Consider the following 24,118-nt stretch of genomic DNA (forward strand, 5'->3'; position numbering starts at 1 on the left):
GTTGAAAGTGACGAGAAACGTACTGACTGTGGAATTACTGTGTACTAAAAGTTTGTATCGAGAAAGAATAAAACTGATTTAATCAAGAAAGGACTTGTATCTCTGAAGTTCCTCGGAAATAATTTCTGCCGGAAATTAACAAACAAGCAGATATGCAACAAATACTTCTTGTATCAGTTACGGCGAAAATTCTTTGATAAACCAGTTTCTAAAGGTTAAAAATGAAAAATCATTCTTCTCAGGAAAACGAAGAATAAATTGTTTACTGTTCCACAGGAGGAGTTCAGTATAAAGTTATGGTATTGATTGTTTAGTCATATGTTCTTATGACTATGCTTTCTATTTCTTACAACATTTTGAAAGTAAAGATACTATAAAACACATTACCCTTTACTTGCTTCTATATGCATGTTATACTATATTTTATAGCTATATCGTTATATGATAAAAATAATTATAACAAAATAAAAATGTTTTAATTCACTTTTAAGCTAAAACAGGCACGTTTCAGTAGTTTATTTACAAAAGTGAGTGCATTTTAAATTGATCCACAATATAAAATGTTTTGAATATAGTATTTTTTTTCCTACAATTCATTGGGATTATGATATTTTTTTGTCAGGAACCTATTCTGTGTACTTTTAACCCTCATCCGAAGGGTAAATACAACTCAATCTTCACAGGGGGGATCTTTTTAGGCTTGATGACTATAATTCAGGCATAAAATGACCCTTTAAAATAAATAAAACAAAAAAATTCTCATTTTCGAACTAGTGATACATCATATCCTTATATCATTGTCCTTTATTATTCTTTTTGCTTAACTTTGGCACTATTATTATTTTTGCTTACAGTGTAATGCACAGATGAAAGGAGCACTGCAGCTTTGTCCTTTTGGACAACATAGGAGACCAGAGTTAGATTATTGTCAAATCTAAACACTGATGACTCAGTTGATCTCTGTTTTGATGGTTGAAAATTCTTAGAAATACCTGGTTTATTTTTCCGGATGTTGCTAACAATGGTTAGGTTGTGCTGGAGTATTTTCTTTATAAGGGGTACACTAGTCAAAAAAAATTCTATGGTAACATTCCGTCAAGAATCACGATAAGACCGTGTAAGTTGGGTTATCATATTTTTACCAACATTCTTTGTTGCACGCTGAACTTATTGTTTGCCAAGATAATTTTCTAAACTTCAAACATAAGTATTGTCTGAATTGAGCAAAGCCACCATTTGGTTCCATACTTTCAAGATTTTGATGGTGTGTACTGCCTGAATGGACAGCATCCACGAAATGACACTAATTGTTAATAAACTGTCAGGTTTGCTCTAGGTTTGTATGGCCTCTGTAATGTGCCCTGAAAATGAGTAAGTATATCTCTAAATGGTACCAATTTGTTGATCTTCCTGCGATCAGTGCTTGTGTGAAAATCATCAAAGCGTAGAAACCTCAATATATTTTAAAAGCACCCAATCCCATTGTAATTCTAAATATTGGTCGACCAGAGTCCTTCATCTTCCACTGTTCACTAATAGCTTAATTTATTGAATGCAACACCCCTGCATACATAAGCAACCATGTGAATAATTCAAGTTCTATTCCCTCTATGTCTTTCAATTATTGTTATCATTATGCTCATTGTTCTATTTTTCATATGCATCATGTGCTTTCTGATTTGTAAAGCTTACAATCATTTGTTTCGTCTCAGTAGACAGAAATATATTTAGTGTATCATGTATGTTTTGCATTTTTCCATCTTCTTGTAGTCCCATTGTTTCCCTCCACACATTATGGGTTCTAGCACGACCTGTTTCTCTTGGCTTTGCTTGCCAGATGTAACCAGACGTTGTCAATTATCCTGGATGTTGACTTCCTCTTTACTACTACTTTTGTTTTCCCCAGATTCATTTCCTGCAAGTTCATCACTAGAATCCTTTGGATTTTTCTCGTGATTATCTTCAGTTTCAGAGTTTATTTCTTCTATAAGCATATCTTAATTATGTTGCGTCAGCGAGGTCACGTGACTAGTGTCACACCACCTCTCGAACCTTCGGGAATAGTCGGGAGATTACTAGATATAGGGTAGTCTGGTATATATATATAAGAGGGTGACAACATGACGGAACAATGTGTGTGTAGGTAGTGAGTAATTGATCTGCAGAGAGAAATTTTTATTGAAGTTGAGCACGTTCGTTGTTATAGCGTTTGTTTTAGCGCGATTGTTGAAATTAAGTGTATCGTAAAGTTATATTCGGAAAGAATAAACCAGTTTTATTAAGTAAGGACTTGTGTCGCTAAAGTTTCGTTGGAACGAATTTACGGAAAATCAATTAACAAACGGAGACGTAACAATTATTTTGAACTTTTTCTGAGTCACTGATATTACCGCCAGAGCCACCACTGTCCGATTCTAATCCTTTTTCTAGTATTGCCTTCACTGCCTCTTCGACTGTTATTAATAGAGATATTTTTGATGCACTCATGATAAGGCCTGGGTTTATCGAACATTCCCCCATTGGCACAGCGGTACGCCTGTGGACTTACAATGCTAGAAACCGGGTTTCGATACCTGTGGTGGGCAGAGCACAGATAGCCCTTCGTGTAACTTTGTGCTTAACTACAAACAAACAGTCTATCGAACAGAAGGTCACACCTAAAAAAGAAAAACAAATGTTAAGGATCACTGATGATATAAGTAAGGGGTCTAAAAAGACCCCCTTGGGCGGATGGGGGTTAATGCAGCCAGAATAAATATATAAATAATATTGCGTTATTAATCCTTACTCTCTAAAAATTTGATTTCTGAATGACTTAAATAAAAATATTAGGAATTGCAATTTACTAACTTAATCTAGTTCACACCATAGCAGTCATTCATCCTAAAAAAAAGTTAGTGATATAAATAACGCCTGAGCCACTATTGTGTCTGCCGAATCTCAGCCCAGCCTGCTTGACAAGCCCTAGTATTTGGCAAAATACTTCAACATCGTTGAATATAACATATGTAATTTGGTTGGTATTTCGTAATATATATTATTATTTGCTTTCACTCATAATTTCTTAGAAATAAAATCATTGTCTAACACTATAATTGTGTTAGAATGGACTGGGGCTGTGAATACGTTATAACAATGACCGTCAAATCCCACTTTCTTTTCTTTTCTTTTTTTTTATCAGAGTAGCCAAAGATTTGGCGTGGGTGGTGCTGCCTAGCTGCCTTTTTTTTTTTAGTCTGTCAGTTCAAAATATAGCCTTTTGAGTAGCTTTGCATGAGTATTCGAAACAATCAAACAAGCTAGAATAAGAAATTCTTGATTAGCACAGGGGGTTAAAATAATGACATACGATTTCGTCGATTAAAACAAAAGTCTTCAGTTTAGCCATACCGTGCCCATATATTTTAAGATGCGGTTGATTGCCCAATATGAGATCATATATCTTAATTACTTCTCTTCTTTGAGAATTTTTTAGTACTTAGTATGAGCATACTGAAAGAGATGCTTTTAATAATTTGAATTTCATACATTCTTAAATGTGTTTATAAATATTTAATTTCGAAGTGATTATTAACTTATGAATGAAATGAAGTAGTGGAATTTTATATAGAGGGCGTTATGCATAGGTACGAAACTTTGATAAATGAATTGTAATAAATTTCAGCAGTACGTTTTGACAGCTGTATTTCTAAAGGAAAGGATCAAGCATTTCATCAACTGAGTGAGTAACTGTAAATATAAAATAAAATATTATTTTATAATTAAGATCATTATTACTTCGAAAATTGGGTAAGTTATTTTCTGTAATGATATGATGATGCTAAGCCTTCTTATTCCGTACTATCTCACATTTTCTATATACATGGCGACTGTTTTTGCTTTGTCAAACACACGAGAAAGGATTTGTACAAAGTTAAATGTTGTATGTGTGTGTTTGATTTCAGCCCTGTAAGTATACACCCGTTTACTATTGAAACTAAAGAGTGTGATGTAAATTTTTATTATGCTTGTCATTGTATTTAGGCCAGCAAGTGACACTCCTCGTTGATAACTTCTTGGTTCTGCACATTATTTTAGTTTTCAAGGTTGGTATTTTGTTTAGCACTGATTCCCATTGCTGACTCTCACTGCATTTAACGTCTTGTGAGAGAAGGATACTGATAGTGGATTAAAACAATGTGAGGGACCCATTATTTGTGTGAATATTTTCTTTATTTTTAAGATATTTATTCTGTAACGGTTTTGCTATTGTTATGTCTTATAACTTAAGTTACGAGACTATATTAAGAGGAATATTCATGTATTTTTCTTTTAGACTTATGACCTGATTTCATCCTGAAAAGAAATCATTCTCCAACAGCATATGTACCTGGACAGAGGTTGCTGTCACTGTCAGGAATTATTGTTCTTCTACACATTTTAGTGTCATTTATTTTTAAAGGGGTCATACTGTCATTGTACATTAGTAACAGATATGATTTATATAATAGTATCTAATAAAATAATCATAGGCAGATGTAGTTGATGCTTGTTTTGTATGATTTATAAATAGATAGCACAAAACTTGCAGGCTGACAGTAGTCTTTAATTATTAAGGCATTTGTGATTTGAGTTGTTGTAACTAATAGTGAAAAGTAGAAAAATAAACACTTGATAAGAGCATTTGTATTCATTACATAACTGACACTTAAGTATAAAGACAAGTCAATTAAAAGCAAAAAGTAAAAAAAATCAAGGAATGAAAGAGTACATGACAAATAGTAATGAAAGGTTAAAACAATAAATGTAAAAATGCTTATTTTGTATGATTTATAAATAGATAGCACAAAACTTGCAGGCTGGCAGTAGTCTTTAATCATTAAGGCATTTGTGATTTGAGTTGTAACTAATGGTGAAAAGTAGAAAAATAAACACTTGATAAGAGCATCTGTATTCATTACATAACTGACACTTAAGTATAAAGACAAGTCAATTAAAAGAAAATCAAACTGAAGATAATTCAAATGAAAGTGTCCTAACTGGTAAATTTAAAAGTTAGCATCATTATTTCAAAAAGTAAAAAAATCAAGGAATGAAAGACTACATGACAAATAGTAATGAAAGGTTAAAACAATAAGTGTAAAAATGTTGGTAAATCTAATGAAAACAAATCACTGAAAACTAACTGTGCTGAGGAAAGAATGAACCTGTATTTACGTGCTAGTGCCTATGAGATTACTGCATATGGAAAATGTGTCATCCTCCTAATGGTGGAGAGCTATAGTCTAATGGTGTTTACATCATATACTGGTGCAACATATTTTAACACATGCAAGGGTTGGAACTTTGTATAAGGTTTGTGGCATGCGCTGGAAATTAAAAGGCACAGTGTGTATGGTAATAACTCTTTGTGGTGTAGAGAGCTGAATAGTGTTTCAGAAATGACAGGATCAAAAACATAAAAGAAAAAAGGCAATCTGAAACTAGTTTTATTTTATCTAACTTTACTCCAGAAATCAAACAATATCTTACAAGGAAATTGCTTAAATTCCTTAATAATCAATATACATTTTTTCATTGAAAGATAGAGTTGGCAAAGTAGATTTGCTTAACAAAAACAAAAAAATTCATAGTCTTTGGAAATACAAGTGCACTTATTGTATGGTAAGCAGAAACAATTTTGAAATGTAAACTAGTGTTCTGTTGACAACTCAAGGTAGGTTTTGGTGGTTGATTAGTGTTCTTATTTGAATAAATTTTTATTATAGTTTCAGGTCCTGGTTAAGAAGATTGAGAAAAGAAATGAAACATAATTTGCTAATGCTTCTGAAAACTTAAACAGTAAACATGGATTACAACAGGAACAATACGAAGTTGGTGTATTCCAGAAATGGAACAAAGCCATATTATCTTCTGAATGACAGCCCACATCATAGAAAAATACCATGGGATGTTTGGATTCCTGTTCCAGAACTCGTACTCCTGAAGTCTTACTGGTTGATCTTTCTAGTGGCAGTTGCATCATTTTGTATAAGTGTTACTGGAGACTTTGTATTTGATGATTCAGAAGCTATTTTGAACAACAGTGACTTACTTCCAGAGACACCTGTACTAAACATCTTTAGGAATGATTTCTGGGGGATGAAATTAACCTTCAACACAAGTCATAAATCATATCGTCCATTGACAACCCTTACCTTCAGGTACATATATGTGAAGCACACTAACTTTTTTTTTTTTAACATTAACATCAATGTTTTTTTAGAAAATAAACATTGTCTAAAAATTGACAGATGTTTGCTTTTTCATCTCCAACATAATTTTTTCAATTGAATTGAGAATTGTTAAAGGCAAGAAGTTTATGCATAATGGTCTCAAAAACTTTCACAGCATTATTGTCTCTCCTTACCCTATGCTCAGATTAAATAGATGGACTTTGTATATAATCTGTATAGTTACATTGAACTCTTTCAAATTTTGCATTCAAAGAAGTCTCAAAATCATCATGGAATAAATAACTGTCTCTTTGTTGTTTCTTTTTTTCTGTGATTCATTAGTTTGGGACAGGGATGGTCAGTTATTCAAATTGGAGTTAATGGTGCTAGTATATCCCACATTACACTGTGTGTATTGTAAACTTCTTTGTAACTAGTAGAGTGAATGTTTAGTAAACCTGTTATTTTCCTGTAGGATTGTATACTGTTCCAGTTTTGTTTGCAATGACTTATAGTCAAATTGCTTTGTATGTACTATGTATTTTTTTGCATATATGAACAGCCTTATATTCCATCTGATAGTTTCTCATCCAGTTATTCATTGTCTGTTTTATTTTGGGCTGTTTCAGGTTGTTCTGATCTTTGGATATTCTTTTCTGTTATTTGTTGTGTTCTTTTTCGGGAAGTTATCCTCATTGGATCCCCCTTTTTTTTTGCCAGTTATTTTCTCTGTCTTCACAGTGAAACAAATAATGCCGTGCTTATGCAGCAGGGGTTCTTTGACAGAAATTTTCTCAGTAGAGGTTTGCCTTTTTTGTCTTCTTCTTTTCCTTGTATTGTGTTAATTTCTTCATCTTTTTGTACTTTCCTTGGGTAAGCTGAAATGCTTTTACATTGCATGTCACTTTAGTTGTTGGATACTTTTGCATTCTTGTTTAGTTTTCTCTGTCTTTGTAAAGTAAAATTATATAGAATATTTTAAAATTATATATATATTAGCATAAACCAGATTCACATTATTATTTTATCTCCAAGATGTTTGTGTCCAAGGTAGTTGAGATAGTTGTACATTTAACCCTTTAGACATGGTTTTTGGCTTAAACTGTTTGGGCAAAATAGTTTTTCACATCATTTGTGCTTCACTTGTCCTCCATGTACATTAATTCTCAAGTGTCTCCTGCAGTTGACTTTAGGGTTGTTTAGTGCATGTTTGTTTCATTTCTGTCTTTCCATTCATTCTGTCCTTTCCTATTTCTTATTATGGGTACTTTTGTATTATATGGTTCAAGAGGTAACATTTTATTTAAATGTTATATTTTTTGTAGTAAAATTTGAAATAAGTACTTTCAGCAACACAATTCTCATCCCCTACTTCCTTTTATATCCATCAAGTAAGAGTTAGATCTGACTGATGTTTTAGCCTAAGGCAAACAGGGGATCATGAATATTCTGTAGTCTGTGAAAGACCTTGATCAGCTAATGATGTCACTGAATTTGATATATTAATAAAGCAGTTGCTCTATAGGTATAACAAACTCACTTCAGGATGTACTTTTACATCAGAAGGATTTGTAACAATTTAGATTTTATCAGGTGGAATAATTTCATGTATAAAGATAGCATTCTTTAGATGTTATAAGTGAGCCTTGTGTATGTGTTTTTGACAAACCTACTAGTTTTAACTAGGGATTAAAATTAATTGTATTCATTACAGTGTTTTAAGTTTCTGTTATTAACAGCAACAAGAAAACTATCTGGAACAAAAAGTTTTAGTTGTGGTTGTGTATATGTTTGTAGGGTATCAGAAGTAACAAAAACTTATTAATATCTATAATAACTTTATTAACTGCCCTACATGGTAACTGCATGAACAGTATGCATTTTATCTGATTCTTGTTGCAGTTAGAAAAGTATTCAGAATAAGAAATACTTCATAAACTAATATCATGAATCTTTTTGGTTCTGTATATTCGCATACTTACTTCAGGCTTAGTTTAAGAACAAGAGTAATTGTTTGTTAACAACTGTGAGTCACAAATAAATTGAAACTGGTCTTGTAAAGTACTTGTTTGGCTTTTATAGTTTGTTTTTGTGCAAATTAGATTTGGTACAGCATATGGAAATTGTTTTAAACTTTTATGTCAGTATAGTTTAAAGCCATTCATTATATATGAATGCATAAATTTTCTTAATTAAAGGACTTTTTATCCATAATATTTAAGCTGCAACTGGGGTGAGGAGTCATTTGAAGTATTTAAATTTTTGTAAATAATTTTACTTGGTTAGAAAAGGTGATATTTTATTTGTCTAGATTTATTTTTCTTGTAAATTTTATATCATTGTTTGTTTTTACATATCAGGTGGAACTGTGCTTTCAGTGGAGGCTTACACCCATTTGGATTTCATCTCATTAATATTGTTCTACATGGTGTTGTCTCCATGTTGTCTTTTCAACTCTTTGCTGTCTTCTTTCAGTCTTGTTTATCTGGAGACAGAGCTCCTCGTGCATCCTTTCTCTGTGCCTTATTATATGCTGTTCATCCTATTCATACTGAGAGTGTGAGTTTGAAAATTTTGTTTATTATTATTACCTGCCAAGTAACAGGTTTTAATTATTTCTGTTCATTTAGATGCAATATAAACTTTTTTTTTATTCATTTTCTAAAGAGTGTATTTTGTTGATTAATAATTGCAAAATATTTCTAATGTTAAGCTGAATTATTTTAAAATTAGCTTTGCATACTTTTGTCTCTTATTTAGATACTCATAAATATATGTTTTATGATATGCTGTTCATCCTATTCATACTGAGAGTGTGAGTTTGAAAATTTTGTTTATTATTATTATTACCTGCCAAGTAACAGGTTTTAATTATTTCTGTTCATTCAGATGCAATATAAACTTTTTTTTATCATTTTCAAAGAGTGTATTTTGTTGATTAATAATTGCAAAATATTTCTAATGTTAAGCTGAATTATTTTAAAATTAGATTTGTTTACTTTTGTCTCTTATTTAGATACTCATAAATATATTCCGTTCCCTGTTGGTTTCTCTTAAGACAAATAACCTATCTGGTAGTTTAAATAAATTCCAATTTTGACTTTATGCTTAATGGCCTTACCAACAGTCTGCCCTTGGGTCAATAATAATTATTCAATATTTAGCAAGAATAGAACCCTCATAGTAAAGAAAAAGATTAATCTGATCTTAGTCCTGTTCATACTAGTGCATTACACTGGGCCTGTTAGATCATCTGACAGTAAGCAAATAAAAAGTTTTTAACAAACATCTTAGTAGCAGCAGCAGCAAAATAAAAAATATAAAAAAGTAAAATCCTCTGCATGATTCATTTGGATAAGGGAATCTTTCTAACACTGACAAAATCCTTATATGAACCAAACTATTAGATGAATGTTAAGGACACTTAGTTGAATAACCCAGTTTAGCCAATTTGATAATTTGGTTCTGCAACTCCAAAAAAAAATTATTGTAAATTTCTTAAAGCTTCATTCGTGACTGAACATATATTTGGAAATTTTGATACAAAAATGAGTTAAATTAGCACTTCATCTTACATTTATTGAAGATTCATAGACAATCAGAAAAACAACAAAACATTGTACTGTAACTACTTCATTAATCCCAAGCTATGTTTAGAGTAACAGATTTGTCATTTTTAAATATAAATAGATCATTGCTGGTGTTATGGAGTTTTATTTATTATTTACTGAAAAGTATACATGACTATTTTATGAATACTTACTAGTTGTATATAAATACAATTATTCAGTAATGATGAGAAGGAATAAGTCTAGGCATATATCTTCAGAAAGAAGGCTTATAAAACTAAAAAGTGCATTGTACAAAACAGTTAAAGAATAACTACTATTTTAAATTAATGTTATTGCCATTCCCTGCTATTTTTCTTGTAACTCAGGCATCTGATGATTATTCACATGATATAAAATGTAAATTATTGATTTTTCAGCCTACACTTGTAAATTCAAATTGCTTAAAAGAAACTCTGTCTTTACAGGTCATGTGGAATATGGTCACCAAAAACAGGGCAGCCTGGTTCTAATTTTGTATGCTTAAAATCAATGCATTGATAAAATCCTGAAGTGTTCTTACTCACTTTACAGTCATTTATGTATCTCCAGACAGCACATCATATGTACTCGATAGACTTGTGTCCAATGAGTGCGAAAGACATTCTCTTTGGCCAGTTCACTCTTCTTCAAAAATGTGTCAACCAGTTTAGCTGGGTGAGATCTGGCATTATCGTCTGTAAGCTTAAGTCAGGGCCAGTTTTACCAGCATATGGCAATACAGTGTGTCACAGGATCAGTCCTTTCCATTTGAGGTGTGCTGTCACACGTGTAATTTTAGTTACATATGCTATTTGTTGCATGTGTGAAAGGCCATATTCATTATTCAGGCACATGTCACATTACATTTTTAAGTATTCCTGACGAAAGTGGAAACATGTTATCTAATAAATGTGTTGAGCAGCTTATTAATAAATATTTAATTCATTGTGATCATTCATGAAACAAATGGAGAAGATGGCAGATAAAGATAAAAAAATTCAAATTGAAAATATTTCATGATTTCAAGAAATTGGAGATTATTGGATACAAAACTGTAAGAGAGGAAGAACTTATGTGAACTTCATCTGATGTAAAGTCTGTGTCAACTTAGATGATTCTGATGAGGATCTTGGAGAAAACAAAGAGAAAAAAAATCAGAACTAAAACAAATCTCTTGAACATAGTAATGTTGTTTAGTTTCTTCTTTCAGCACCTGTGGAATTCACATGTGTAAATTTTTATGAAAGACCTATGGGATGCAGTTCTTATTATGTATGGGTATTAACAGTACTATTCGGCAGGATATAGATCTCGGTATATCCATTAGTAATTATTTCTACCTACATCATAGTTCTATTACTGGCACATCCTTGTTTGAAAATCAGGTTGGATATGGTTCCATATTCTTCTCTAAAAAGCTTCTATATGAAGTTGAAGTGTGACTGCACACATGTATGGTATACTGAACATGTTTTTGGCACATTTGTATATGATTTAAAAAAAAAAAATTGTGAGTAGAATGTGCTTTGAACATCAGACAAACAGTCCAATCTTATAAACCTATTTCAAACCATCTATGGCAGCAAACATTTGATTCAATCTCAGAGAAAGTACACTATGATTGAAGTTAACTAGTATTGACAGGTAGTGGTCATCTGCTTGTGTTCCAAAACATGCTTACCTTCTCTCACATTTACAGTTATTAGTCTTACTTGCTCCAGTCTTTTATATCCCACTTAATTGCCTTTGGCGATATTTCTCTCATGACACTCTCCACCTATGTCAATGCACACCCGCACCCTCTATCCTAGTACTGTATATCTGTACCTCATTCAGATAATGGTATCACTTTTTCTCGAAAAAGCGTCACTAATGGGTTTCCCAGTGCTATGATCGTAAAGAGAAACTTTGAGCATTCTCCATGTTACCTAGTTGATTTTAAAAAAAAATTCTGATTGGCAATCTGACTTGTGGTAATGAATTCCCGGGTTATTATTTCCGGCACAGAGGCAGGTCTCTTCTATCCCACCTGTGACATCTAGCATAACACAAAAATCCAGGAGGGGTCACTCTCAGTTGAGACTGGCAGTGATTTTATTTGTAATGAGATGGAGACATATATTTGGTTACATGGTGTTCCTCCAGGGGCTCTAAGGATACAATTGAGGGCAATCCTCAACATTCTGGAGATAATTTAGATTTGCTGTTTCCCCGCACCTTCTTTTAGTCTGTTGGTTTCTCAGTGCTCCTGGGTTCCATTCCCTATAGTGGACATAGCAGATAGCCTAATATTGCTTTGATCTAAGAAAACAAACTTACCTAACTAAGTGTTGTTCCAATCATCTGTAATAAACACAGTCTTTAAATAAAATAAACAAAAAGGAAGCCACTGTAGAAAAGGCTGTCTTTGATTTTTTTGTCTACTTGTAAAAAAAAAAGCCTACACTGGAGCCTACTTGTAATACCGGTTCAGATTTGACACTCGACTATCCAGTTGGGTTGAGTGTGGTCCTTCTTTTTGATCAATATTGGTTTAGTACATTGTTCATGGAAGAGGGCCCATTGACTCCTCATGATTCCAAATGCAGAGTGTTCCCTTCCTGGGTCCTTGGTTGAACACAGTTTGTTCCACGTCCTCCCCATAATTTCGAGGGCAAGTGGAATTTACCTTACCCACACAGTTGGGGAGTGAGGATGAATGTTCATAATTCCAGACTGGATGAGTTCTTTTTCATCAGGTTGAGTAAGGCATACATGATCCTGTCATTCTGAGTCCGGGTGTGGATAGCCCTTCTCTTTGAACAATATAGATTCAGTGCATTGTTCTTGGAAGAGGGTCCACTATTTCCTCATAATTCCAAACACAGGGTGGTCCCATCCTGGGTCCTTGGTTAAGCACAATTTTTTACATCCTTCTCATAATTCTGGGGGTAAGTTGAATGTACCTTGTCCACACAGTTAGCGAGTGAGGATGAATGTTCATAATTCCAGACTGAATATAGGGACCAATACCCCTTAATTCTAACCCCAAGTAGTGGAACCTTGGGTGTCTGGTTGGTGGCCTTGCCAATAGTGATGACAAATCATGTAAAATTTCACACACAGTACATGAATTAAGTTCTGGGTGAAGAGCATACCAGTTCTGATTGTAGTGCGGTTCCCCCATTAGGGTGCCAATCTTCTATTGTCACACCCATGATCTATGCAGACATTTTCTGTATTGATAAAGCCCTCACTGGCCCCTCAACCTTGTCAATATGGGATTCTAGTTGTAAGTGTGAGTAGAGGTAAGTATGTTTTGGAAGTTAACATTTTCTTAAATCAAAAATGTATTTTCAATAATACTTACCTTCACTCCCACCCTTCCTCCCCACTAAGAGGCTGGGATTGGGTCAGTCTCGAAAAAAGTGATAACATTATCTGAATGAGGTGCTTATATACAGTGTCAGTATAGAGGGCGCATTGACGTAGGTGGAGAGAGTCATAAGATAAAAATTGCCAAGGGCAATTAAGTGGGGTATAAAAGACTGGAGCAAGTGAGAAAAAATCGGACCAATGCTTAGATAGGCAAAGGAAGAAACTCTGGCAGTCGAGTAATTGCTGTAAGTGTGAGGAGTAGTAAGTATTGTTGGAAATACATGTTCGATTTAAGAAAATGTTGATTTTTGATTATTGTCTGCCAAGTTTTATGTCTGAGAACTGTATCATTGGTTTGGAAACAGTTATGCATTCTGCCAAAAAGTTTGAAACACTTATAGTCATTTCATAACAGCTTGCTGTTATTGGGTGGATTTCATTTGTTAAATGACTGTCCAATGAATATAATAGCCATGATTCATGAACAATTTGGAGCAATTTAAACCATGCAATTTACTTCAAAGGGCAACTGAGACAATATTTAATGAGACTACTATATGTAGTATAGATTGAATGACCAGTCACTTGCATATAGTTTGCCTGATTTGCATAACAGTGAACTGAGAGGGGGGTGGTGATTGAAATTATTTTATAACAATGCCTTTGCCTTGCTATAGCTATAATATTACAAATATTGATTATCCTGTAATTGTTTTAGTGCTTATGGTCACCTAAATTATTCTCTCCAAATTATAGTTCAGTGTTGAATCTCGGCAAAAAACAAAACATACTAAACTTTCCTTGTAATGTTGAGTTTTCCATTATATATGACTACTAATATTGCAAATGTTAACTACCATTCACTCTACACAAAAAATGCTGAGGTAACAAAACAGAAAAGAAAGAATACCTATTTGTGTGCATGACTAGGTCATGATTGCTTTATTATCATACCAGGTGAAGTCAGACTTTCAGCAAAGTGCTGCTTAGTAAATATATCCTGAAAATATTTTGCTATTCGTGTTTTAATAGTACGTGACAACATTATTACATCAGTTGATACATAAAATATAGAACATAAGTATAAAAATTGTAAAATTTTGTTAGATATAATAAAGGAAAGTAAGCTAATGTTGTGTAGTCACCACAAAAACAATTAGCAGTATTAATGTGCAATATCAAATCTGTAATAAGTGTACTTAAGTGTTTAACTTTTCCTTAGAGGAAATTTGATCATTTAATACTATTTTGTGATTTACTTTTTTGTCTTTGTTTTTTATGGCTAATTGTATTTAGTCTATGTACATACATATATATATACACATATTTATGGCTAATTGTATTTAGTCTATGTACATACATATATATATATATATATACACACACATACTTGATTAAGATGCATCATTTTGTTGTTGATGTTATTATGTTGTTGGAATATTAAGCTATAAGTACACCAACATGTACCATATTTATACTCAATGTAATAATTACATTCTCTTGCATAGGTTGCAGGAGTTGTAGGAAGAGCTGATTTGCTTTGTGCTTTGTTTTTCATCCTGTCTTTCCTGGCTTACACAAAGTCAGTTGAGAGTGAGTATATAAATTGTTTTTGTTTATCATTGATACAGTGCCAAAAACAACATTATTATCATAATACGTGGATGGTTGTGGTTTTTCCCTACTCCTTCTTCACTTCTAGGATTTGGGCTGAAGTTATTTTCTAAATTTATGAGTAACAGTTTTAGATGACCACTGAATTAGTTGTTTTATAGTTTCTACAAATCTTTTTTTGAAGGAAGTCATTAAATATTGAAAAAAGATAGATCATAAATTATTAAAAAGTTTATTGTACCTAGTCAATGCTTTAATTACCAAAATAACAGTTCTAAATATTTGTTTTAAGAAAATCACATCCTCTGGAGGTAAGTACAAGTACTTTTTGTCTACAAAAATATTTCAGTTACTCTTTTTCTGTCAGACCATCTCATCAGAGAGTAGTGTTCATTACCTAAAGTCAGGGTTTAAAATACTGTTTATATTACTGAAGATTTATAACTCTAGAGTCAGGGTTTTAATACCTGTGATGAGCATAGCACAGATAGCCTATTATGTAGCTTTGTGCTTAACAAGAAAAACAAACTGAGAAACAAGAAAACAAACTGATGTGAAGAGAATTACGTTGTTGGCTTCTGCATCCAACAGAAAGAAGTTTTGTTGCAATTTGTATATGTATTCTGTTCCTACTGGCAAGTGACACTGAACAGAAAGATGTGTAAAAAAAGATCTCCAGTTTACCCCACTTGCTTCCCAAAAAGTGGTATGTTTTAGTATTAATCCTTTCACTGCAGCTGAAGTGTTTATTCCCTGTGTTGAACATTTTGTAAATTTATTATGATGTTTAGAGTAAGGTGATTACCTCAGTTAATTGATCTAACTGATTACTGATGAGCATTGATTAGTGTCACATAATATTGCAATTAAATTGATTAATATCATGAAAATAAGCAAATCAAAATTAGTATTTCTGATTATTATTAATTTCAGTTATTCTAACTATCCAAGTTTTGTGGGAGAATAATTGATTAGGTAAATGTAATTGATTAACTCTTTCCACACGGGCTCAGTCAATTTGACCAACCACATGACCTTTTTGTACTCGTATAAAGCCTTTATAGATTTGATACTACTAACTTTTGATATAGTGTGTGTATCTTCACAAAATTTGGCAGTCTTATAGTAAACATTATAAGCTTTTCACATACAAAAAATCATATTTTCCAGTCAAGTATTTTTAATAAACTAAAAAAAGACTTATGCATAAATATATCGAGTATTTGTTTTGAATATTCTGTGTGCAAAATGATTTTCATGTTATGATTAAAAATACTTTTCTCAATCTCAAAGATCTGAAATTTTATTTGTGTAATCTATAAAACTTTGTATTTTATCTGTTATTTTCTTACCCTATCGCTATTCAAGATTGGTCAATTTGACTGTCCTCATAACCCCCCATAAAAAAATCTAAATTACCCTCCTTTTCTTTCTAGAATGACTTCAAATGTAGCATGAAACTATGTTCATTTATCTTAGATAGCTTTGAACTTGTAACAGTATACATCTATTTGTAATTAAATTTTATTGTTTTATTGCCCTTTTTGTCTAACTACTATTCATACTATTATAAATTGTAAATCACTTGGGGAACGTCGTTATGCTACTGAATTACATTACCCACAAGTTACTCCAAGCTGCTCACTTATGTGCCTCATGAAATATTTTATTATATTATTATTATTATTATTGTTTATTTTACCTAATTTAACCTTAACTGACCTAAAGAGATATCTGTTTTTACATTTTAGTTACTTTTATAATAATAAAGAATAAACATGAAAAACAAGAAGTATATTACTTACCAAATCTTTTTTCTTGCAGTTGATTGTCGAAGACAGTTAACACTGCTTTTTTCTATACTAATGGTAGTTGTGCATTAAGTAATTTTTATTTAATTATATAATGCACCAAAGAACATAGACTAATTACATGCAAAAAGCAGACAATTTCCTCTAACAATCACAAATTTTCTGGCTTTCTAACTATGCGACAAGAGTCGTTACAAGTTCATCCAAGCTAGCTGTTGTGATTTCTATGGGAACCAAAGTTCAATTAGAAGTGAAATTGACTATTCTGTGTTCAAAACACAACGTTATAGAATGTCATTTGATAGATGAAAACCTTGACTTTTTATTGGTTATAGGTAATATAAAATGTAAGAGAGAACTATTAACAATTCCTGAAAGAGAGGATGTGGCAGGAGGGGTCTGATTTTCTAGTTAATAGCTCTGTAACCAAACAAAATTGAAGGCTATAAAAAATATGGTTTGTTTGAGCAATGATGATTTTATAGTGAGTAATTTATGTTTAATTTTGTAGTTCCTTAGGGGATGGTGGAAAAAATAGAGATGAGAAGATACCTAGAGAAAGTGAGTCACATGAGTCACACTAGGCTGGTGTGATCGCTTTGTTAGTTTTTAATATGATAAAACTACAGGCTGGTGTGATCGCTATGTTAGTTTTTAATATGATAAAACCACAGGCTGGTATGATCGCTATGTTAGTTTTTAATATGATAAAACTACAGGCTGGTATGATTGCTGTGTTAGTTTTTAATATGATAAAACTACAGGCTGGTTTGTTTCTCTAAGGCCATCACCATCTCAATGATCCACCCTCCCAGTTTTCACCTCTTTGGATAGGATGGAGTCTAGTTCTTGCAGGCAGTGCAATGCTTTGCAAGGAGCAAGGAGTAACAGTAATTGTAAGTTGGAATATAATAGTTTATTCTTTTTTTCTTACAATTTTGTTTAAATTACTGTTTTTAAGCAAACATAAAAAAATAAATCCATAGTATTTTTACTTTCAGTAGTTATTTTTTTTTTTTTATTCTGTGCAAGATTTCCTGTTGAGGGGTCTCAACAGTTTTATAAAAAACATTTTGTTCACTTTTCGTATTATGTAATAACTTCTACCAGAATAGCTGCTAAAATTCTACAATAATAATTACAGTTAACAATAAATAGTCTTGATTATGAGTAACAAGCAAACTATGAAAAGCTTTTCTCAATTATGGAAAATATTTCATTTACATCAAGGTAAAAGCATTAATGATTTTGGTTTCTAAATTTTCTTTACCTTTTGGAGAAATATATCTAATTCAGTACAGTTATAAAACTTAAGATAATGCTTCTATTGTTTTACCTAATAAACATTTTATGATAAGTAAAAAATCAACATTGATAGTTAGGTTTATGCTTAGCTAATTATTTTTACTTTTATTATTGTAAAGACTGTGAAAAACAACCTTTTTTACATGATTTTTTTTCAGGGTATTTGTAGTGCCTATGATATTATTGTTGTCTGTAATGTGGACATCCTTTGTCTTTTACGTCCATCATCTGTGTTACAAGAATCTTCATCGTCTTCAAAAGTAAGGGTGATTTTTTATTTATTTATTTTTTTGCTTTTGAAATTTTTGAAAAATAATGTGATATTCAGTGGTTTCTTTTCAGTTTTAATAAATTTTTCTCAGTTTCTTAAAAAAATGTGTTTGTTAATATAGATTAATTGCTTTATGTTAACTTAAATTTCTTATGTTGTACAGCAATATCATATCACTGCAATGTAATAAAACTGGAAAAAAATATTGCATAGATTTATTGGCGATGAGAACCTCATTTGAAGGGAAAAAATAGGAATTAGTGTATTGTATTAATGTTTAAGTTGCACATGAATACAAATGGCATACACAGCAAAGTAAGAACATCAATAGTTTACATAATTGTTGTTTTTTGCTTATGTATTAACCATTGTTGACTATAAGCATCAATTATAATATATTATAAGACTTTCTCATTTAAGGTGTAGTTATTTGAATTTTTTCAAAACAGACTTATATTTATTGTACATTATACAAATGGGCCCAAGTTTTCTAAATATCTAAAATATCAGTTGAAATATCTGGAAGTTTTTAGTGTTGCACGTTTAATCTGTTGATGACTGTACCTATGTTGTTCAAACAAACATAAAAAAGTACTGTTCATTATAAGTTTTCATTGCCAACAGTGTAATCTTGATTGCAAAAGAACCATGCTGTACCACTACATCAATTTTCTGTTTACATCATTACACTAACTGAATAGTTACATGGAAGTACAGTTCATACATCTAACCTAAATGTATTTAAGTAACTTTCTTTTTCTGTTTCACTGCCAATGTCTTAAGAAGTGTACTTTAGGAATCATAGAGTATAATGAAATGATTATTTTTATTCATAATTTATTGTGTAGTTTTGCATTATTTGGATCAGTCAATTTGTTCTAGTTGTAGAAAGTGAAAATAGTTACTGATTGATAATAAAAAGGAAATGTAAAGCATCTTTGGTAATTTTGTAATTCTAACACTATAAGCTACTGTAGTCATCACTAGTTTTAGTAGTGATGGTTGTAGTTACCAAAATTACAGATTTATATGTACTTAACTGTCTCTTTATCAAAATATGGTAGTTAAACAAAATTCAACTTGTGAAATGGTATATATTATTAAACTTTATTATGGAAGTTTAGGTAAACTGTTTGTTTTTGTTTTGTATCATCATCTCTTTGGAAAATATTTCTTTCAAGCACAAAACATAAATGAGGTTAAAAGCTATTGGTAGTTAAAAAGTCATAGTAATTTCATACAAGGTACCTTACTTTCACTCACATACTATTCTTGTTCTGTGCTGCCTCTATTTGCAAAGTTTTCTTTACATGCCACATTCCTTTCACTCCCTCGTACCCCTCAGTTCACATGGCTTAACTAGTTCTCACATGCAAATTATCATGCGACAAACCTCCACCAATAGACGTGCCCCCTACACACGTGATTCCTTTTATGCTATTCTACCTATCGCTTCTTGTTCGGCTGTGCTCACGTTCAGACATTTTATTTATTTCTCTCTTCAGATTTTGAATTTTTTTATTGATTATTTTTCAAGTTTCCTACTTATTTTAAATAGTTTTCATTTGTATCTCATTCAGTCATGATATTATTTAATTTTTTACCCAGTTACGAAACTTTTTCTGTGCTTTTATTTCTTTACTAACACAGTTGTATTTGGTTTCATTTGCATTATGAATTCTGAAGTGCAAGCTATCTTGTTCGAAATTGCACCTTCTACCAGTACATTTACTCAGGCTTCAGGTGGGGAGAACTTGACTTTAGAATTATCGGCAATTATTTGATGAGAGATTGATAGTTATTTGAGCCAACCTTTTTCTCATGATGTTGCCCAACTTCCTCTTAAACAAGTTAAATTTGTTCAGGATGACAAAGCATTTGACAGCTTTTTTCCTCCACCTGAATTTGCTTTGTCTTCCCAAGTTGCTACTGTGGGCTCTGTTAGGCTTAATATGGCTTTTTTGGACATGATTTCCCAGGTATGTTCTGTTTTATCCCTCTCCCCAATTTCCTATAATCCTCTTCCTTCCCTGTTATATGGTACTCTTTCCTCTCAGTATTTTGTGTTTCCACCATCTGATATCGAGGTTCATGCTGAGTGTTTTGTATCTCAGTTACATGAGGTTTGGTTTAGCCTACCGTCAGGCCAATTTTCCGTCCCTTGACTCTGAGCAACTGGAATCCATTTTACCAATTTTGAGGGTGGACCATGATTGTCCTGTTTTTTGTCTCAAAGCTCAGTTTTTTTGCATTTGTCTTATCCTCACGTCTATCTTACGGTACTTGTCCACCATACACCTCCTCTCCAAAGTAATCCACTGAGATCCTGAGAGTTTTTCGGGGGATACAATTGCCCTAATTACATCCTTGTTGGCACATTTGTTGTCTTCTGCTCTTTCTTTACACACATGGTTCCAATGTTGTTGGGATCTTTTTGGGAGAGATGTGTTTTTGTCCCATGTTTGTTGCCATCTCCTTATCTTAGGGCCTTATGCCTGGCCCCTTTTCTCCATCGATCGGTGTTTGGAGATCTTCTAGCAACTTTGGAATCCTGAATGGAATCTTTGAGACAGCAGTTGACTCTTTCCTCGTTGGTTGATCGTTTTTCTCGCAAAGAACCTCGAACATCCCCTATTTCTGTTAACCATCCTAATCCTTACTAACCCTTACCTGTTCCTTCCACTAGAAGATCTTCTTTTTGTTATTTTATCCAAGGCTGAGTGCCATGCCGCCAACAGTATCAGTGATTACCATGTGTGTTCCGGTCTGGTGGGGCTTGTTTATTTAGTTTGTTCATCTATGGTGAGACTTTACCAGGGATCTATGGGTCTTTCAGGTTTTATCCAAGGAACTTGTCATGAACTTCCTCTCCCCTCCTCCTTTGTCTCAGATACCCGTTTCCATTTCCATAGCCTCGGGATCCTACCACATAGCATCTGTCTGAGGCAGTACAGGATTTTCTCTCTCAGAATTCCATCGAACCTGTGGTTCTCCCTTCTCCAGGGTTTTATTCTAGGCTGTTTGTTGTCCCCAAGAAACCGGAGACTGGGTCCTGTGATTGAACTATCATGCCTCAATTGCTTCTTGGTGCTACCTTGATTTAATATGGAGTCGTTTTTTCACCCTCAGGTGGGATTTTTCTCCAGGTATATGGATGACTAAGGTTGATGTCTCAAATGCATATCTCTATATTCCCATATTTCGGCAGTCGAAATGCTACCTTCAGTTTGTTCATCATGGGATGGTTTATCAGTTTTTTGCTCTACCTTTCGGGCTTGCTATGGTACCATATGTCTTTTGTCGATTGGTCTAGGCTCTTGCTGGACTTATGCATGCTTGAGAGTTGTGCTTCCACCATTACATGAACGACTGGCTTCTCTTGGTTCATTCCAAACTGGAGTCCACCCGACACACGTGTCTGCTTCTTTTGGAGGCGGCTCGGGACATTTGGTTGATTAAATTGGAGAAATCCTCTTTGACTCCATTTGTTGGAGCTGGCAGTCATTAACTCCTTACTGCTCCCTTTATTACTGCTCATAAGGTCCAAACTTTTTTGGGAATGTGGTCCTATATGATGGCACTTATCGTGTTCATATGAGTTCATGGACTCTTTACAATCAGTGGAACCTTGCATGGGGTCCCTTGTATATTTCTATTACCCTTCCTTTTTCCCTTGTAGGTGATCTGCATTGGTGGTTGGACAAGGCTCACACTTTGGTGGGGGTTCCACTTCTTCCCCCTCTTCCAGATTTACACATTTTTCATGAACACTTCATGACTGGGAGGCAAAGGTCAAGCAGCAAGTTGCTTCAGGTCAATGGTCTGTGACCAAACAGTCTTACCATATCAATATCCTGGAGCTTCTTGCTGTCCATTGGGCTTTGGATCATTTTTTCATCTTGCCCACAATCATCTGTTTATGATCCATACAGACAATTCTACAGTGGTGGCATATATCAATCACCAGGGAGGCACCCATTCCCCTTTGTTGTTGAACGTTGGATCTTCATTTTTGGGCCCACACACACAGTATTCATCTACTTGCATGTTATGTTCTGGGTGCTTTCAACCTTGTCGCTTATCATGTTTCCTGCCAGACAAAATTTATCTGATGGAATGGTCTCTAGATCCTTACTTTTTCCCTGGTACCTCATCTGCATTGTTCTTTGGAGGAAATTGTTCAAGTGGGCACGTGGACCACTCCACATACTTTCATCTCTCACTATTTGCATCATGTTGCTGTTTCTTCCTCATCGGGATATCATCTTCCACCTGTTGCCATTCTTCAGACATCAGTGTGACTGTAACTGTGTAAGGTTTCTTTATTTCATTATATATATATATTTTTCAGGTGCCTGTTCCATTTTTTTATCTGGATCTCACTCTATGGTGAGTGGTGCCTGTCCAGGTATACTTCAGTCACTTAGATTTGTACTCAAATCTGCACTGAACAGCTGTGTTAACTTCACTTTCATAATTTCCATGGCTATTAAATGTACACTGTTCTTTACTATCACATATGCTAGAGATCGTGATTTCTGCAAGATCGCTTGTAGGTTATTCCTCGCAATATACTTGCTTCCTAAATATCCCCATTTCAGACTGTACTGACCCATGGACTTCGTGGGTAAAGCAGAAGGGGATTACTGCCCATCTCTGCTATTCCTTGAATTGAATAAATTGGGTTTCGTCTGCTTTTCATAAAAGTGTTTCATGGTGTGAATGTTCTTCCATACTCTCCACCACGTTTTTCTCCTCTGTTTCTTCCAGTGGAGTAAGAGAGTTCTTACCAGATCCAAGCTGTTGGGGTGGTGGACCAGGGAGGTATCCTCCTGAATGTAAGATATACAATATAAACAATGATTACTCTATTCACTTGAGAGTAGGATGGTGGTGTTCTGCTGGTGTAGTTGACAGAAATCCTCCAAAAAGATGCTCCATCTCTGCATCCTTCTCAGAGGGGATGTTATAACTTTGGAGTGAGCTGTCATAATGATTGGGATCCCTCACTCTACCCCCCGCATGGAAGTCGGTTCCCAGCAGTTGAGTTTTGGATATAGAGCTGAACCATGTTGAGACGATTGGGATTCCTCATCCTGCCTCCACATTGATGTTGGTTCCTGGTAGTTGAGTTTTGGATTTGGAGCTGAACCAATCGACATGATGTACTCTCACATGTGGGGTGTTGGCATATATGCAGTTCATCCCATCGATTGGGATCCCTCATCCTACCCCCGCATGGAAGACGGTTTCCCAGCGGTTGAGTTTTGGATTTAGAGCTTAGCTAATCACCTCCTCGCACATGTTCCAGGGTTAACTGGTACCTCACTCATTTCGTCTCAAATGCACTGCTCTGATGTGGTGGGTGCACTTGTTGGTTGCTCTGCTTTTTCCTTTTGTGCTAACCATTGATGTTTTTATGCTGAGGATGTTACTGTGTTTGAGGTGATCTGGTCTGTTTTGATTGAATGGGATATCTATGTATTTTGCTCTGCTCACATGTGACCTGTTCCTCAAGCGGTGGTGGGAATTTCTCCCTCTGGTCAACTGAACTTGGGGTCATGAAGGTATGATCCTCTTTCCTACACCTGCCTGGATATCGGTTCCCGGCAGTCAAGTTTTGGATGCAGTTGACTTACCAACAGTATGATCCTCATCCTATCCCTGTGTGGATGTCGGTTCTCTAGCCACTCTACACCTTGTGCACATCCCTTTTTTTGCCCACATTTTGTTCATCAGGGAGATTGAAATTATTTTATATTGTGGTTAGGATCACTGTCCAACAATTTTTTCTCCCAATGGGATGTGCTCCTCAGAATTTTCTGTCCGGATTTGTCTCAACATTTCCACATCTGGGCAAAGACTATACCTGGTACAGAAGTCATGCAGTTTCTCATGTATAATCCTCTTGTTAGAGGGTTTTTTCAGGAAGGTGTCCTTCGGATGTTTTCAAAGGATGCTTCTATTCTCTCCCTC

The 24,118-nt window shown here is 33.8% G+C and overlaps 1 protein-coding gene across 1 annotated transcript in view; it reads left to right on the plus strand.

Annotated features, from left to right (window-relative positions):
- The first annotated feature begins 3,634 nt into the window (after positions 1–3,634).
- Positions 3,635–24,118, plus strand: part of LOC106461622 (transmembrane and TPR repeat-containing protein 4-like) — a 54,105-nt gene continuing 33,621 nt past the window's right edge. The window contains exons 1-6 of the mRNA XM_013921460.2: positions 3,635–3,721; positions 5,748–6,182; positions 8,555–8,753; positions 14,650–14,734; positions 17,350–17,462; positions 18,030–18,131. Of these exons, the coding sequence (XP_013776914.1) occupies positions 5,827–6,182; positions 8,555–8,753; positions 14,650–14,734; positions 17,350–17,462; positions 18,030–18,131 (855 nt within the window). The 5' untranslated portion in view covers positions 3,635–3,721; positions 5,748–5,826. The remainder of the gene's footprint in view (positions 3,722–5,747; positions 6,183–8,554; positions 8,754–14,649; positions 14,735–17,349; positions 17,463–18,029; positions 18,132–24,118) is intronic.

Source organism: Limulus polyphemus, unplaced genomic scaffold (genome assembly GCF_000517525.1).
Source record: "Limulus polyphemus unplaced genomic scaffold, Limulus_polyphemus-2.1.2 Scaffold1000, whole genome shotgun sequence".
Lineage (NCBI taxonomy): Eukaryota > Metazoa > Arthropoda > Merostomata > Xiphosura > Limulidae > Limulus > Limulus polyphemus.